The sequence below is a fragment of the Lampris incognitus genome, chromosome 6, assembly GCF_029633865.1.
Source record: "Lampris incognitus isolate fLamInc1 chromosome 6, fLamInc1.hap2, whole genome shotgun sequence".
Lineage (NCBI taxonomy): Eukaryota > Metazoa > Chordata > Actinopteri > Lampriformes > Lampridae > Lampris > Lampris incognitus.
In genome coordinates, this window is record NC_079216.1 from 24,128,352 (window position 1) to 24,144,742 (window position 16,391).

Below are 16,391 nucleotides of genomic sequence, written 5' to 3' on the forward strand. Positions count from 1 at the left end.
CTCTCACCCACACTCTCTCTTCATCTTGCATTCTCTATCAAATTCTCATAGTCTTTGTCTGTCTTTGATCGCCATCATCTTCTTTTTCTGTCTCTTCCACATTCAGCCCCCTCCCCCACCTTGGGGGGGGGCACTGGGACAGTGTGTGCATGTGCACAGATGTGGATGTGTGTTGTGAATATATGTATGCATGGGTGTGTATACGAGTGTATATGTGGATGTCTGCGTATGATTCTCTTTCCCTCCACAGTCCACCTCCAGGCTCTGTCAGCCACCATGATTGGTTAATAAGTGATGATTGACGGCTGAGTTTTATCCCCAGAGGAGCTTAGCAGCAGGTCAGCAGAAGTAACAGTTGAGGATGAGTTGCAATAAAAGCACAGCAACGCCTTTAAAATGTGAAATAGGGAAGAAGACACAAAGTGCTCACACCAAGGACCAGTACTGACAGTCCATTACACTGGTGCTGTCCCAGTACTTCATAGAACCAGACGGGGTGGCTGGCTGGGGGTCAAGTGAGTGAGTTATTAATGTATGTAGGATGGATTTCTTGCCTCTTCCTGCCTTTTTGTCAAAGATACAGTATGGCTACACAATGTGTGTGTGTGTGTGTGGGGGGGGGTTGTTACGGTTGTCTAGGCGGGGGTGGGGTGGGGGGGATGGATGATACCTTTCCAATATTCTTCCAGTAGAGGAACATTGGAATATTGGTCCCTCCTTGTTTCTGCTCTAGAATGTCTCATCAGGGATGACCGTGTTGAAAGGATGGTCCCAGAACGTGGTGGTGATTCCAAAACCTGACAAAGACAAAGAGAGATGTGTAAGGAAAACCAGAGTTACAAGCAGACTTGAATGCCATTGTAGTCAGGCCAGCAGACACTGAGGCAGATCATTTGACAGACCAACAGGTCTACAACCAGGCAGATGGGCAAGACGAGACCCAGACAGATAAACTAAACAGTTGCAGAAGCATTTTTTGCATGTTCTTGCGACTAAGAAAAGTTTGATTTTTTTTCCCATTTGTAGGTTTTTCCTTCATTTCCCCTATGTGTTTCACCGGGTGCTCACCTGCTCTCTGGTGCTCAAAGTGGTGTTTGACATGGTAGGCCTTCAGCCCGTACATGTAGGAGCCTCTCTTCGGTGAACCATAGTGAAGGTAGTAATGGATCATGTCATACACCACGTAGCCACACAGGCCCCCTACAAACACCGACATCCCAAGGACCTCTGGGAGCAAACGGCTGAGAAAAAGGTAAAAAGCACCCACCATTATGGAGGCCAGGCCAGGTGGGAACACCAGTCGAGAGCCATCAAAAGGACACTGTGGACAAGAAGCACCAATGGACAAGATGTGAGAATGACAGAAGTGTTAGTTGTTAGGAGAGGAAAAGACAGGAGATTTCCAATTCTTATGAGCTGTACAACTGTGTGTGTACCTTGTGATGCTGTCCGTGTAAGAGGAAGTGTAAGGTGATGAGGTAGTAATTATAGGCCGGCGGTTTCATGTGAAAGACGAAGCGATGGATGCAGTACTCGACGAATGACCAGAGAAACCAACCCATCACAAAGAGCAGGGGGAAACTGTACTTGTGGATCAGGATGGAATAGTCTGGTAACACACATACACACGCATAGAAATGCATACACATGTAAAATTAGACGAAAACACAAAAAAGCACAACCTTAAAACAGTTCATTTTTACAGCGTAATTAAAGGCACAGTCCCCAGTTGATGCACTGTCTGCCCCACTTCTGCCGTTGTTTTGGTCAGACTTCGCAAACGTTGTTTGGTTCATTTGAGTTGTCTTCATTTCTCAAACAAATTCACCGTGTTCACCCGGTGGTGAGAAACATCAGGTTTCTTGTTGTCTGTCAGCAGAGTGCTCGTGTTGTCACAGTACTCCACAGAGCCGTGGCGCCGCATGCCATGGCAGATTGTACCTTTAACTTTGTGAGGTTTTGTTGCATGCTCACATAGCATGCACGTGGTCATACAAACGAATATTCAGCTATGCATGAAGACTGATGCATGTGACAGTGTGACGCTCTCATGCATGTGCGGCAGAAGTGTGAGCATTTTAGTGTGGTGCCATTGTGTGCGTACAGGCAGGTGTTTGTTACCTGAAGTGAGGGCCAGCCTGGTGGTTCCCCGTGCCAGCGTAGTGTAGCAGTGCCAACTAAGATAAATCACAAGAGGGAGCCATACCACCGGCACCCAGTACCTAGAGAAACCCATTCTTATTATCCATTGGAGTCTTATATAAAAAACATTTCGGTAACACTTTCTATGAAGCTTGCATCTATAATGCCCTATAAGCATCTATCTTGAATCTATAACGCCCTATAAGCATATATAACGCCCTATAAGTGTAGCTATAAGTCATTGTAAGATTCGTTATCACCATGTATACGCCCTCACAACGCCTTATAACCACCTTTATCATACATTATGCCAATTTAAAACTGATTTATGCATTATAACTATGTCATCATTAGCCTGTTTATCTGTCAAATGTCATAATGCATCATAGCCAACTTATTCTGCTGAAGTTTTGTAGAGATGCATAATGAGACTTCAGTGCTATTTCAGTCTTCAGCCATAGCTGTTAGTCATTGTAACACACATTGTAGGAACATATGTGCGTTATAGATACAATAGATACTTATAGGGCGTTATAGATGCAAGCTTCATTTCTTTTTAATTCAGCCAGACTGATAAAATGTTTCCAATATCTAGCTGACTAAAATGTACACAATCGAAAAAAGTTGGAATTGGTCAAGGATATTGTGTCTACCGAACCAGCTGTTAAATTGCAAATTGGCAAAATTAGCATTGTTGCATTAGATTACTTCTTTATAGAAAATAATAAAACACAAAAACCAGCGACTTAACACTTAGTCATTGTTTGGGAGCTTTGATAATCAGTATTGTTGTTGCTGACAAATATTTATTGATGATGAGTTACATTTTAAATAATTATTATTTAAAGCAGCATTTTTGAGACATTATTCAGTCTTGGCAGTAAAAATAACATCATCGTGGATTACTCCATCTGCACACTGACTTAACAGCGAGAGTGTGTTTCTTGCGCTACCATGACGTCTTCGTGCTGGCCTCCAGGAAGGGGTTTCCAAACAGTCGAATTGGCCTGTCAACTGGCTGGTGGACCCATGTGTCGTATTTCTCTCCCAGGTAGCCGACCTGCCACGCCAAGGGCCTGCGCCAGTCTACCAGGTCCTGACAGCACAAGACACTGATAAGTTTGAAATGTATAATACAGAGATTTGATATAGAAATAGAAATGAAGTAATCTATAGGGTTAACCTCCACTTGGGAGCCATTACAAGGCAGGAAAAATTACACTGCAAAAGAACGACAAGCTTATCAAGGTATTTTGTTTTGCATCAAGTCTCATGATGCTCATTTCAACATACTGCTCCTCCAGCAAACATTGCTTGTGTAAAATAAAGTGTACTTGTTTCAATAACGGGGCTTGTTTCAAAATATTTTCTCTAAAAAAAGACAGATCATTGTAAATCAAGTTTTTTGTTTTAAGATTTCTTTTCTTGTTTAGTTAAAAATTCCTTACAAGTCTTATAATCATCTATCATACACACGTTCTTGAGACGACTAGTAATACCTGCCAGTGGAGCAAGAAACATGTACCAACTATATCTTGAAATAATCATATGAGAATTAACAAGATAAAAAAAAACCTTTATAAAAGCGTCTTTTTCATATCTACTACTACTACTACTTTCGGCTGCTCCCGTTAGGGGGCGCCACAGCGGATCATACGTTTTCATTTCTTCCTGTCTTCTGCGTCTTCCTCTGTCACACCAGCCATCTGCATGACCTCCCTCATCACATCCATAAACCTCCTCTTTGGCCTTCCTCTTTTCCTCTTCCCTGGCAGCTCCATATTCAGCATCCTTCTCCCAATATACTCAGCATCTCTCCTCCACACATGTCCAAGCCATCTCAATCTTGCCTCTCTTGCTTTGTCTCCAAACCGTCCAACCTGAGCGGTCCCTCTAATATAATCGTTCCTAATCCTGTCCTTCGTTACTCCCAGTGAACATCTTAGCATCTTCAACTCTGCCACCTCCAGCTCCACCTCCTGTCTTTTCATCAGTGCGCCTATTTCCAAACCATATAACATAGCTGGTCTCACAACCATCCTGTAAACCTTCCCTTTAACTCTTGCTGGTACCCTTCTGTCGCAAATCACCTTTTCTTTGTCTTTTTAATATACAAAGGCATATGTCACTCTTTAAAGACAGTCTAACTGAGTTAAGGTGGGTAAATTCTTTCAGTTCATTCAATTTTCTTGATTTCAGCAAGAGCTGTTCTCATATCAACATCTGACAAAATGTTCCTGAGCTGTCATATCATTTATCCAACCACATTTATGTTAGAAACAGGCTAGGATTAGGGTTAGGGTTAGCACATATCAACTATGAATATTAAAATATGTCACACTTGAAGAAATAAGGATATAACCATTTCATTCAAATAAAAAAAATCAAAACTGAGAACGCAAAACTTTTGTTATTATGCCGGTTTGATGCAAAGTCATTTAACAGCGTTTATAGACTCTGCCTGCTGTAACAGGTGTTTCTTCCCAGCAGGGGGCAGCACAGGCTAAAGTCAGATGACCAGCAGTAGGACGCACAAAACCCGGATGTGACTGCATGGTCTGGTTGTTTCCGTGTGTTGACTGTTGGAGTATGCACGTTATTAGATGAGTTCAAAGCTAACCACACACCAGCCCGAGCCAGACGTCTTTAAAACTGAGCTGCTGCCAATGACAATTACACACTGCATACTCTGTCAGTCAGGGCGGGAGGTTCAATAAAGATATAGAGATTGAGGCTATGTAAAAAGACAAAGAATTAAAAGAAGATTTTAAATAAATAGACTGCTGCATTGCTTAGCAAACCCTATACAGAATGTAAAAGAAAGTCCATGGGTTGGGATCCATTTTCACATTCTGCCATAGGTATGCCCCCTGTCAACCTTCAATGTATTCAATCCAAAAAACTTCACATAGTGAGGTGAAGGAGGATAGTAAAACTAACGCAGTCAAAATAAGTTATGTTATGCTGCTATCAAATTACCAAATGTAAATATGCACATAAATATTTATTCAAACTAGACAATTGCTGATTGACCTTGGAGCTAATGAGTCACATTAGTATTCCAATGGAATTAGTTTTCATAATGCATTTCATCTGCCTTCTTCTTATCCATCACAAAATCAGTCAGTACCATTCATCATGTTCCTGCTCAATCATTGTTTTTTTTGTTGTTGTTTTTTTTTGTTTTTTTACAAAATCTGTTTAAGATGAATAAAACCAAAAGCATGCTGAAACATACTATATTACTGAGTAGCTATCTGGACTTCTGAGAGATGGCTGTCCCCAGGGGACACATCCCATGATTGAGGCTAGTTCCCCTGATTTTGCACATTTTCATATTCCCAGGCCCTCTGGTACAGGGGGTGGCCTAGCTGTTTTCTATAAATTGGGTCTTAAGAGTCATCCTGTTACTTTTGGTAATTTTATCTCTTTTGAGGTTTTATGTTTTTTAATCACTGGTCATCCCCCTTTACTCTGCATCTTAACTTATAGGCCCCCTAACTCAGTTAGTTTTATTTTTGAGTTTTCCAACCTTCTATCTATTGTCATGCCAAAATATGACAGGGTGCTTATTCTTTTTGGATTTTTCCCCCTTTTCTCCCCAAATGTACCCGGCCAATTACTCCACTCTTCCGAGCCATCCCAGTCGCTGCTCTCTGCCGATCCAGGGAGGGCTGCAGACTACCACATGCTTCCTCCAATACATGTGGAGTCACCAGCCACTTCAGTAACTACAGACCAATCTCCAAATTGTCTTTTTTTATCTAAGGTTCTGGAGAGAGTAATTTCTTCTCAGTTGATTTCTTTTATGAACCCTAATACTGTTTTTCATAGTTTTCAGTCTGGTTTTAGAGCACTTCATAGTACTGAGACAGCACTAGTTAAGGTCACTAATAACCTACTGCAGACTGCAGACAGAGGTGACTGCTTGACTGTAGTTATTTTAGAGTTAAGTGCTGTCTTACATCGCTAAGAGACTTTGGTTGGTATCAAGGGCTCGGCTCTTAGCTTATTACGCTTTTACCTCACCAAAATAACTTTTTTCTGTTGTTCTGGGTAACTCTACCTCCTCGGTAGCTCAGTTGATTTGTGGTGTACCTCAAGGCTCAGTTCTTGGTCCCCTTCTCTTTTCTATATACATGCTGCCCCTTGGCCAGGTCATTCAAAATCACGACGTGCTCTACCATTGTTATGCTGATGACACTCAGTTATACATGCCACTAAAACCCATAGATCCTAGTGCCCTAGCAAATCTCACAACTTGCCTCTCTGACATATCTAACTGCCATCTGTTAATTATTTTGACAAATATTACATAAAAATTTTGCATCAACTTCAGTTCTCCATATATTAAGATAGGCACTAGAAATTCACTGTGTGGTATGTAGAAAAATTACAGGTGGAAACATAAAAGTGAGGCAGCAAGAGGCTGTATTTATTCTGATCCATGCTTGACATTCCTCATCAATAAGAATGTTGAGAGAAACCGTGACATGTGATAGGACAGCTGCCTAATGTTGTTATAATGTAACAATGACACAATGACAGAACAGAAATGCAAACACATTTGGCTCAAACAGCCATAGATATGAGCGTGTTTGAGCATGCACACACACACACACACACACACACACACACACACACACACACACACACACACACACACACACACACACACACACACACACACATGCACACAACTCCGTCAGTCAAAAGACATGTGAGAATAGCAGTAATGTAACTGCGAAGATAGATGTTTTTCAAGTTTGTCACTTTGTCACTTGTTAAAATACAATAGTACTGCATGGCCTTTCTGTATACTGGAAACAGAAGGTGGTATTAATGAATCTTATCGAATTAAGTTTTTTTTAATTCAAGCAGCCGAGTCATTTTTTTAGGCAAGTTCATAGATGAAGTGTAGATATAGACTTGCCTGTAATGAAAACCATAGCAAATAAGTCGCGTTTCAAATAATACTGCAGCAAATTATCTCAAATAAACACTTCATATGATATGTGTTACTTCTGCTTCTAAGGGTATTCACCTCTGCATAGATCCAACCACAAACTGTCTTGACCCTAAAAAAGTGTGTGTGAAGAGAACCTCTTCATGTGACAAAGGCTTACATTTGTTAACCACGTAGAAACAAATGAGGCCAGCACAGAAAAGGTTAGTAAACGCTGAGCTGTTAGTTTGTAAAAGTAGAAGTGATTCGTTCAAATCACATTTATATCCAAAGTTATATCTCAATCATAATCAATTGACTGTTAGGTAGCTCATATATTTCTAATCACTTCCCCAGCAAAATCAAACCATGCAAGCATTGCCAACGCCCACCATACAAGCAAAATTAAAACCTATCTGGCTCTTATGATAAACTCAACGTTATATGTAATAACCATGATAAACTCTGTGTTATATGTAATAACCATGATAAATAAACTCAGTGCTATATTTAATAGACATGATAAACTCAGTGCTATATGTAATAACCATGATAAACTCAGTGTCATATATAACAACCATGATAAGCTCAATGCTATATGTAATAGACATGATAAACTCAGTGTTATAGTATGTAATAACCATGATAAACTCAGTGTTACCTGTAATAACATGATAAACTCAGTGCTATATGTAATAACATGATAAACTCAGTGTTACATGTATTAACCATGATAAACTCAGTGTTACGTATAATAACCATGATAAACTCAGTGTTGCATGCAACATCAGCACTGTGTACACAAAAAGGTTCAAAGAGAGACAGAGAAGTGCTGCCAGGTTTAGTTGTTACATTTTTGTGGAATAACTAATGTGAATCTGATTATATTCTGCTTTCTCTAGTTTTGGTGTATGTGTGTGCCTATGCATGTGTGTGTGTGTGTGTGTGTGTGTGTGTGTGTGTGTGTGTGTGTGTGTGTGTGTGTGTGTGTGTGTGTGTGTGTGTGTATCTTAGATGTTTTGAGTGTGGGTGAGTTTGAAAACATCTATTTCATGTTTGTGCATTTAGCTGAAATCTGGTAGAAAAGCGCTATGTAAAATGCAATTTGATTGATTGATTGATTGATTGATTGATTGATTGAAAGGGCAACGCCGTGCATGTTGTTCTATACATCCATCATGTTCTATACGTTCATCATGTTCTACACATTCAGCCCTGCAGCAGTGAGACAACAGCAGTCTGTCGTCACCTGACAATCTCTTGTCAATCACCATATGTATGCATGAGTAAATGTGTGATGTGTGTGATGTGTGTGTGTGTGTGTGTGAGAGAGAGAGAGAGAGAGAGAGAGAGAGAGAGAGAGAGAGAGAGAGAGAGAGAGAGAGAGAGAGAGAGAGAGAGAGAGAGAGAGAGAGAGAGAGAGAGAGAGAGAGAGAGAGAATGTTAAGCATTTGGAGGAAGGCCAGGTAGTTCTGTTGTTTTTAAACAGTCAATGACCTACTGACTGTTAACTCCTTGCCTATCCCCTTTCCTTACACACACACACACACACACACACACACACACACACACACACACACACACACACACACACACACACACACACACACACACACACACACACACACCTTGTCCAGGTCCACAGTGCTGCAGCGGCTGTACGGTGAGATGTCCTCCTCTTTTTCCCTCTCCTCTCTTGTCTCCATCTCATCTTCTGTCTTGTTTGGACTCCTCTTCCTCGCCGTCAGTGTCTGAGGAAAGCAAGACCAGACACAGTGGACGTTAGAAACAGAAACACACACCAAGAGTTACAGAACTGGGTGGGCTAATGTATTTTCAATACTTTTCCCCAGTAAAAGGCATGTCTCTACATCCAGTGCACACACACTGACTGAGGGGCAACAAGCACACACACAAAGTTCACAAAACTCATGCACAGCCTGACATACAGCAACTATTGTTGTTATCAGCAACCTTTACCGTTTAAGGGGCAATACTTCATTTTATACCATCTATTTCTGCTGTCATCAGCATGAAAAATTAGCCAAGCCCACATCCAGACTGGCACATTCAGACTGGCACTTCCCCCTCAGCACATCACATCCTGAGCTATGGATAATGTTATAATGTTGTCAGTGTGTTACTAACTGAGTGACCATTGACCAGTTGCTTTTAATCAGCCCCATCTCTTACATCGGCCATGATTCCATAGTCAGTGTAGCCCAGTGTCACTTCCAGGAACCATTCAGTCTGTCTTTCATTTTGTCTTTCATGCTCAGTTTGCCAGCTCTGCCACCAAAGGTGGATGTTAGCGGGTTTTTTGGACAGTGGGAAAGGGGCTTCAGGTAAATCCCCCCCCCGTGTGTGTGTGTGTGTATGTGTGTGTGTGTGTGTGTGTGTGTGTGTGTGTGTATGTGTGTGTGTGAGGGGGAAGGCATGTCCAGAGGCAGCGGGAGAGGAGGAACGGCAGGAGTGTGGAGGTGAGAGTCGGAACAATGTTGGGACTATGACTGGTAAAGGGAGAGAGCTGGCTGATATGATGGAGTGAAGGAAAGTAGCTACACTATGTGTGTGTTACCGGCCTCAGGTGTAGGGGTGCCTGAGCCAGCAGCTAAAGTTGCTGCACAGTCCTGAAATGGCTGTGGAGCAGTAAGGAACAGACACGGGTTAAGTATGTTATCAACTCAAGCGCCATATTTATTCTGCCCCTGAAGTAACCAACACGGCTTGAGTTGGGTGTTTCCCTACTGTACCCAATATTACAGTGACACCTGCTGTCACCAGAAGATAACATTTAAATGAATTGACGTACAGACGGGCGCGGGCGCGGCTGGACATCGGAGCACAGGAGAGCCACGCATATCAATAGCTCCGATAACGACGGGCGCGGCCAAACATCGGTACACAAAAGAGCCACTCATATCTATGGCTCTGTTAGCGACGGGCGTTGGTAAACATCGGGACACAAAGAGCCATGGACATCTATAGCTCTGAACACGACTCGTAGAGGATAAATTCTGAGTCTCATCACCAGCCAGTCAGAATAGCTTGCTCTAGTCAGAAAGGCACGAACTGAGGAAGCCTCTTGGATGAGAGGCGAGACGTCTTCACGGATATATACCAAGTCCAGTTCCACTTGATTCAACTCCTTTCGACTCCCGTGGTCCAAAACCTGCTGGATAACCTCGGAGGCTACATTTGGTTCTCCATACTTGACCAAGGGAGTGCTTACCACCAGGGCTTCGTGGATGAGAGTTCACAACACGTCACTGCATTCGACACGCCATGGGGGTTCTATGAGTGGGTGCGACTCCCTTTCGGACTCACAAATGCACCTGTGGCATTTCAGAGATGCATGGAGGGAGTTATGGAAGGCTTGAGGGATGAGTGTTAGGAATGACAACATTCACAGACACGTATAGAAAGAAGACTATTTATAAAGGAGCTGGCGATTTACATGTTTAGATTTACAAAAAAAATAAGGGGGGTGTCCTTCTTTATTTAACGTTCAATAGAGGCTATTTCCCACCCTCTACACTCTCCCCTACTTTTAAAGATGTCTCCTGACATCTACCGCTACAATAGTAAGTCATCACAGAGTCAAGAGTTCACCTCAGAAGAAGTCATTGCTCCCTAAAGAATCTGTTAAGTGTTTTTAAAAAAAATATTTCTAGTTTTTCCCCTTATCCCACCTGATTAACCCGATGGCATATGGCTGAAACTCTTGTCGAATAACTCCCCTGGCTCACGTTTCCACAGGAAGGAGATAGTGGTAACACCAGCTTCCTTCAAACTCGTGTCGGCTGCTCTCGCTATCTTACACGCTGAAGCCTCGCATGGATTGCATCACCTTCAGGCCGCGTAGGGAGAATGCTTTCAGTTGCTTGGCTGCAGGCGCCCGGGTGGGCCAGAGAGGTCGCTGGAGAATGACGAGTCCCCGAACACTACACCGATCTACACCCACTATCCCTTGGGTAAGGGTGGCCTAATGAATGCCTTGCCCCGTGGACGCTCTGGCTGTGACCGGTAACGGCGAGTCTGGGACACGAACCTCCCAGCCACATGACGAGCGGGTTGCAAGAACGGCGGTTTATTCCGCTCGGCCACCAGAGCGGCCTAGAATCTGATAATTGTTTTGTCCATCATGGATCAAGTTCTAGTCTTCAGTCTAGTAAGACCAGGCTACTGGCCTTGGAACATAGTAGTTAGTGTCCGGGAAGACTAGGCTTGGCATTTCAGTACTTGACATGAGGTAGGGTACACATTGGAACACAGAGTTGACTCCAGGCATCAAAAGTTGATATGAAGGCTGGCCTAAACTGTTATACTCCCCTGGGTCGTGGTGCACTTGAGGATCTTCTTAACGTTTGTTCACCTGGTGACTCTGGTTCAGGCTCCTCTTCTACTTCACCGTGTTCCTCTTGGACATCATTTACTTCCTCATGTTTCTCCATCATCTGCACTTTGTGAGATTGTTGGTACTTGTTGCTGCTCTGGCCTGTGAGCTGGTTTTGGTCCTGTAACTGGTCCTTTGTCGGCTGATACATTTCTCACTGGTTGGAAACCATGAGCAGAGGGATCCAGCTGCCGCTGTGACTCTAAGTGAGTAGTACGAGGTCTGATAGGAGTCATCCTATACACCAGTATGAGACGGGGGCTATATGTATCCTCTTCTTTGTCTGACTCATAAGAGTCCTGCTCTGACATCCCATTGTTGTTAGCTCTCCATTTCGTTTGTTCCCTTTTTACAGATCCAGTTCCAGTCTCTTCTAAAGGTAAGGCATTCACTGGCAGCAAGAGATTTCAATGGAGCCCCCGGATGACTTTGCCTCCACTCTCAGCTTGTACTTTGTATACAGGCCCTTCACCGACTCTCCCAATCACACGGTGGACCCTCTCCTCCCAGTATGCAGGGCCACCTCTTTCGGAGAGGTTCCGCACAAGCACTCTGTCACCTGGTTGGAAGGTGGCACCTTTCACACCCTTGTCATATTGCCTTTTTCCCTTTGCTGAGGATTTTTTACTATTTTCTGAGGCAATTTTGTATGCCTCCCACATCCTGCTTGCCCATTTTTGTGCAAACATTTGTCTGTCTGGGGTCTCTTGCTCAGGGTTCAGGTGAAAGAGTAAGTCGATTGGCAAGCGTGGGGCTCTTCCATATAAGAGAAAGAATGGCGAGTATCTCATAGCTTCGTGGGTAGCGCAATTGTACGTGTGCACAATATGAGGCAGATGCTCTTTCCAATCAGACTTTTTCTCCTCCTGCAGGGTTCGAAGCATCTGGAGCAGTGTTCTGTTCAGTCTCTCAACAGGGTTCCCCTGCGGATGGTAGGGAGTGGTTCAAGAATGAGAGGTGTCGGCCAACTGTTGGAGTCTCTGAAACAGTGCATTCTCAAATTCCCGCCCCTGATCATGGTGCAATTTTTCAGGGTACCCAAACCTAGGGACGAAATCCTGGAATATTTTCTCTGCCACAGTCTTCCCTGACTTCTTTTTAGTGAGGTACGCTTGGGCAAAGCGTGTGAAGTGATCAACTAGAACGAGTATGTATTCATAGCCTCCCTTGCTTTGCTCAAGGTGGAGGTAATCGACTGAGACAAACTCGAATGGGGCACTGGACGTTATGGAGCCCATGGGTGCTTTGTTTGGAACACAAGGCCGCTTCTGTTTAATACAAGTACACCTTCTGATCACGTAATCCTCAATCTCCTTCTGCATAAACGGCCAAAAAAATCTCTCTCTTGCCAGGCGAATTACTTTGTCAGAACCAACATGCCCCATGTCATTGTGCAAGCTTTTATGCACCATTTGTTTAAGTTCAGTAGGGAGAACCAACTGTTTCCTCTGACTAGCATGTCTATACAGAATTCTCTTGTCTAATTTTAGTTTGGTCCATTCATGTACTAGTCTCCTTGTCTCATGTGACATTTGTTTTTTTCCTTGTCATTTGGGATCCATCCTCTCTTTTTCAGTGTTATGACTTCACTAATTGAAGAGTCATTTCTTTGTGTAGTTCAAATGTTCTCTGGGGTAAATACAGGTACAGTACTAGGTGGTGAGTCCTCGGCTGTTGAGGTGAGGACCAATGCGGCGGCCCATGGCACATCCTCATTTTTCTCCACTTTGTCTCCTTGCCAGATAGCTGCCGCTACATCTGCGGGCATCGTTTCGGTGTACTCGCCTATGCACTCACTGAGCTTAATGGGATAACATGACAGTGTGTCAGCATCTGCATTCATCTTCCCTGGCCTATATTTGATGTTGAAATTTAAGTCTGCCAACTTGCTGACCCAGCGGTGGCCTACTGCATTCAGCTTGGCTGTACTCAATATATAAATCAGAGGATTGTTATCTGTATATACAATGAAAGTAGGGGCGTTGTACAGATAGTCTCTGAATTTTTCACAAATCGCCTACTTCAGAGCGAGAAACTCCAGCTTGCCTGAGTGCAAGTGGTAGTTTTTTTCGGCTGGAGTGAGTGCTCTGGAGCCATAGCCTATGACACGTAGTTTACCTCCCTGCTGTTGGTAAAGTACGGACCCCAGACCTTCATTGGAGGCATCTGTGTGAAGAATAAATGGCAAATCGCAGTCGGGATAGCGTAGTATAGGGGAAGTGGTTAGCATGTCCACAAACCTGGAGACAAGAGCACTGTGCTCAGGAGTCCACTGGACAAGTGTATTGGATGGCAGCTGACTACTGTTTGTAGTTTGGACTCTGCTTCTGGTGACCTTGGACTGAACAGTTTGATTAGATTCCTTCTGGCCCTGTTCAAGCTCAAAAAGGGGTCTGGCTATTCTAACAAAGTCCTGGATAAAAGAGCAGTAGTAGCTTAAGAAGCCTATTAGGGCTCTAACTTCCCCCACTGTCTTGGGCTCTCTCTCTTTGAGCTGTATTACTGCCTCCAAGTCCTTGGGGTCAATTTGGACTCCCTCATCTGATACTACACGATCTATGTATCTAACCTGCCGTTTAAAAATTTCACATTTCTTCGGTCGCAGTTTGATATCGTGTTCTCTCATTCGGCCAAACATCTGTCGTAGTGTTTGTATGTGACTATCAAAAGATGTGGAATAGCACAGCACATCATCTAAATAGGGGGAACAACACTCACCCCTCAGGCCTTCCATAACTCCCTCCATGCATCTCTGAAATGCCACAGGTGCATTTGTGAGTCCGAAAGGGAGTCGCACCCACTCATAGAACCCCCATGGCGTGTCGAATGCAGTGACGTGTTGTGAACTCTCATCCACGAAGCCCTGGTGGTAAGCACTCCTTTGCTCAAGTATGGAGAACCAAATGTAGCCTCCGAGGTTATCCAGCAGGTTTTGGATACATGGCAAGGGGTGTCGGTCGGGAATGGTTTTCCGATTAACCTCTCTGAAGTCGACACACAACCGTAGGCTGTTGTCCTTTTTCCGCACGCAGACCACGGGAGTCCAAAGGAGTTGAATCAAGTGGAACTGGACTTGGTATATATCCGTGAAGACGTTTCGCCTCTCATCCAAGAGGCTTCCATGACCTGGATGAATGAGAACATTCACAGACCACGGGAGACGAATATGGCAATTTTGACTTCTTTACCCATCCTTGATTCAGCAGATTCTGAATGTATTCTTTTACTTCCCTGTATAAAGGCGTTGGGATGGCATTGTAGCGCTTTTGCACAGGTACGTCATCCTTAAGACTGATTTTGAGTTTCAGATCTTGGATGCAGCCGATATCACTATCATCTTTGGCGAAAACATCTGACTCCTCATACAGCATCTTTCTTACTGTTTCCTTCTCCTTTTTCTCCAAGTGTGACAAATCAACGAGTGGCTGCCATTTCTCGTTAACTGGAGGCTTTTGTTTGTCATTTACCTGTTGGCTTTGTTTTTCAGAGCTTAGTTGAACAGAGCAGATGTCAGCCTTCGTGGACGGTTTTGCTGATGCGCCATGTTGCATAGGGCAGGTGAACAGTTTCACATCAGCAACTTCCTGAAAAGTGCCAAGTACTGTTCTCCCTGAGAGAAAAATATCATGTTTGGTCACGTTCTGGATAGCGATCTTAACTTTGGAAAAATCACTGGGGACATCCATGAGTGCAGGGAGCGGCTCTAAACCGTCTGGACAGTGATTGTCTATAGCTGGCTCGTACAACACTGTTCTCCCTTCTGGCCAGGCTCTAACTCTGCCCCTCACCTCGCCTATTTGACGTGCCGAGATTTTAAGCCCTTTCTTCCCTACCCTGACATACTGAGGAGATTCATCTGACAGTTGCACTGAGGGTGGACACTATGGCTTTGACTGTATCTTCATTAACATGTAAAGCTTCCTTTAGCAGTGAGCTGATATCCATGCCATCTGTCTGCTCATTTCCCTTGATTATCTCTGTGATAACATTTGACCCTAACAGGGGGAAACTGACACTTTGACCTACTAACATGGGGACTTGCACTGCTACAGTTCGATGGTTCACGCTCACAATCTCCAGGGTTACATCTATCCAGCCGTCAAATGGCACATCAGTTCCGTTAGCTGCAGCGACCTCTAGGGATTGGTCAGCGAGCAAAATCTCAAGGGGTTGGATTACATTAGGTAACTCATTTTGTACCCACTCTCTCCCGACTATGGTTACCTGAGCTCCTGAGTCTAAGAGCATCTGTACTGGAAACCTGTTGATGGCACAGTTAATGATGCATCTTTTGCCAATGAGTTGTGCAATACGTTTTTTTTCTTGGTTTAGGCTGAGCCGTCACTGACACAGGTTTCTTGCCTTGAATTGAGTTGACTGTCACCAGGGACATTGCCTTTACCTCAGTCACAGGCTTCCCTTCTCCAGTGACTGCACTCCATTTCCTGACCACTGTCTATTTTAGACAGCCCACAGCACGATGTCCAGCCTGGCCACAGCGGAAGCAGTGAGAGCATGACGCATTTGGCTGTTGCACAAATTGAGAACAATGGCCTCTGGTGTCAGTCCTCCCTGTCTGGGTGCTTATCTGGGGCTGCGGAGCATCTCGAGGAGTCTCACTGTCTACTTTTCTGGTCAGTTTAGTCAAGTGTTTTGTCAAGGTAGACGCCTGCGCAGTCAGTTCCATGATAGCAGTCTGATTTGCCCGTATGTCACGGTTAACATCAGTCAGCTTTAACTGGTCAACTGGTCAGTTGTCACCCTGCTGAGCTGAGCTAACAGTCGCTGATTTGGATTTAGTCACAACACCAAGGCGTTTAAGTCTGTCTGCCTCCTCACTAGCTGACATAGTGATTTGCTCCAACAATAAATCATCAGTCACCTGTAAGTTTTTGAGGTAAGGTTTAA

The 16,391-nt window shown here is 43.9% G+C and overlaps 1 protein-coding gene across 1 annotated transcript in view; it reads right to left on the reverse strand.

Moving 5' to 3' along the window:
• Nucleotides 1–729: 729 nt before the first annotated feature.
• The window catches only part of fa2h (fatty acid 2-hydroxylase), a 105,525-nt gene continuing 89,863 nt past the window's right edge, over nucleotides 730–16,391 (reverse strand). Inside the window, 6 exon segments of the mRNA XM_056282622.1 lie at nucleotides 730–797; nucleotides 1,069–1,321; nucleotides 1,437–1,609; nucleotides 2,122–2,222; nucleotides 3,096–3,238; nucleotides 8,716–8,780. Of these exon segments, the coding sequence (XP_056138597.1) occupies nucleotides 730–797; nucleotides 1,069–1,321; nucleotides 1,437–1,609; nucleotides 2,122–2,222; nucleotides 3,096–3,238; nucleotides 8,716–8,780 (803 nt within the window).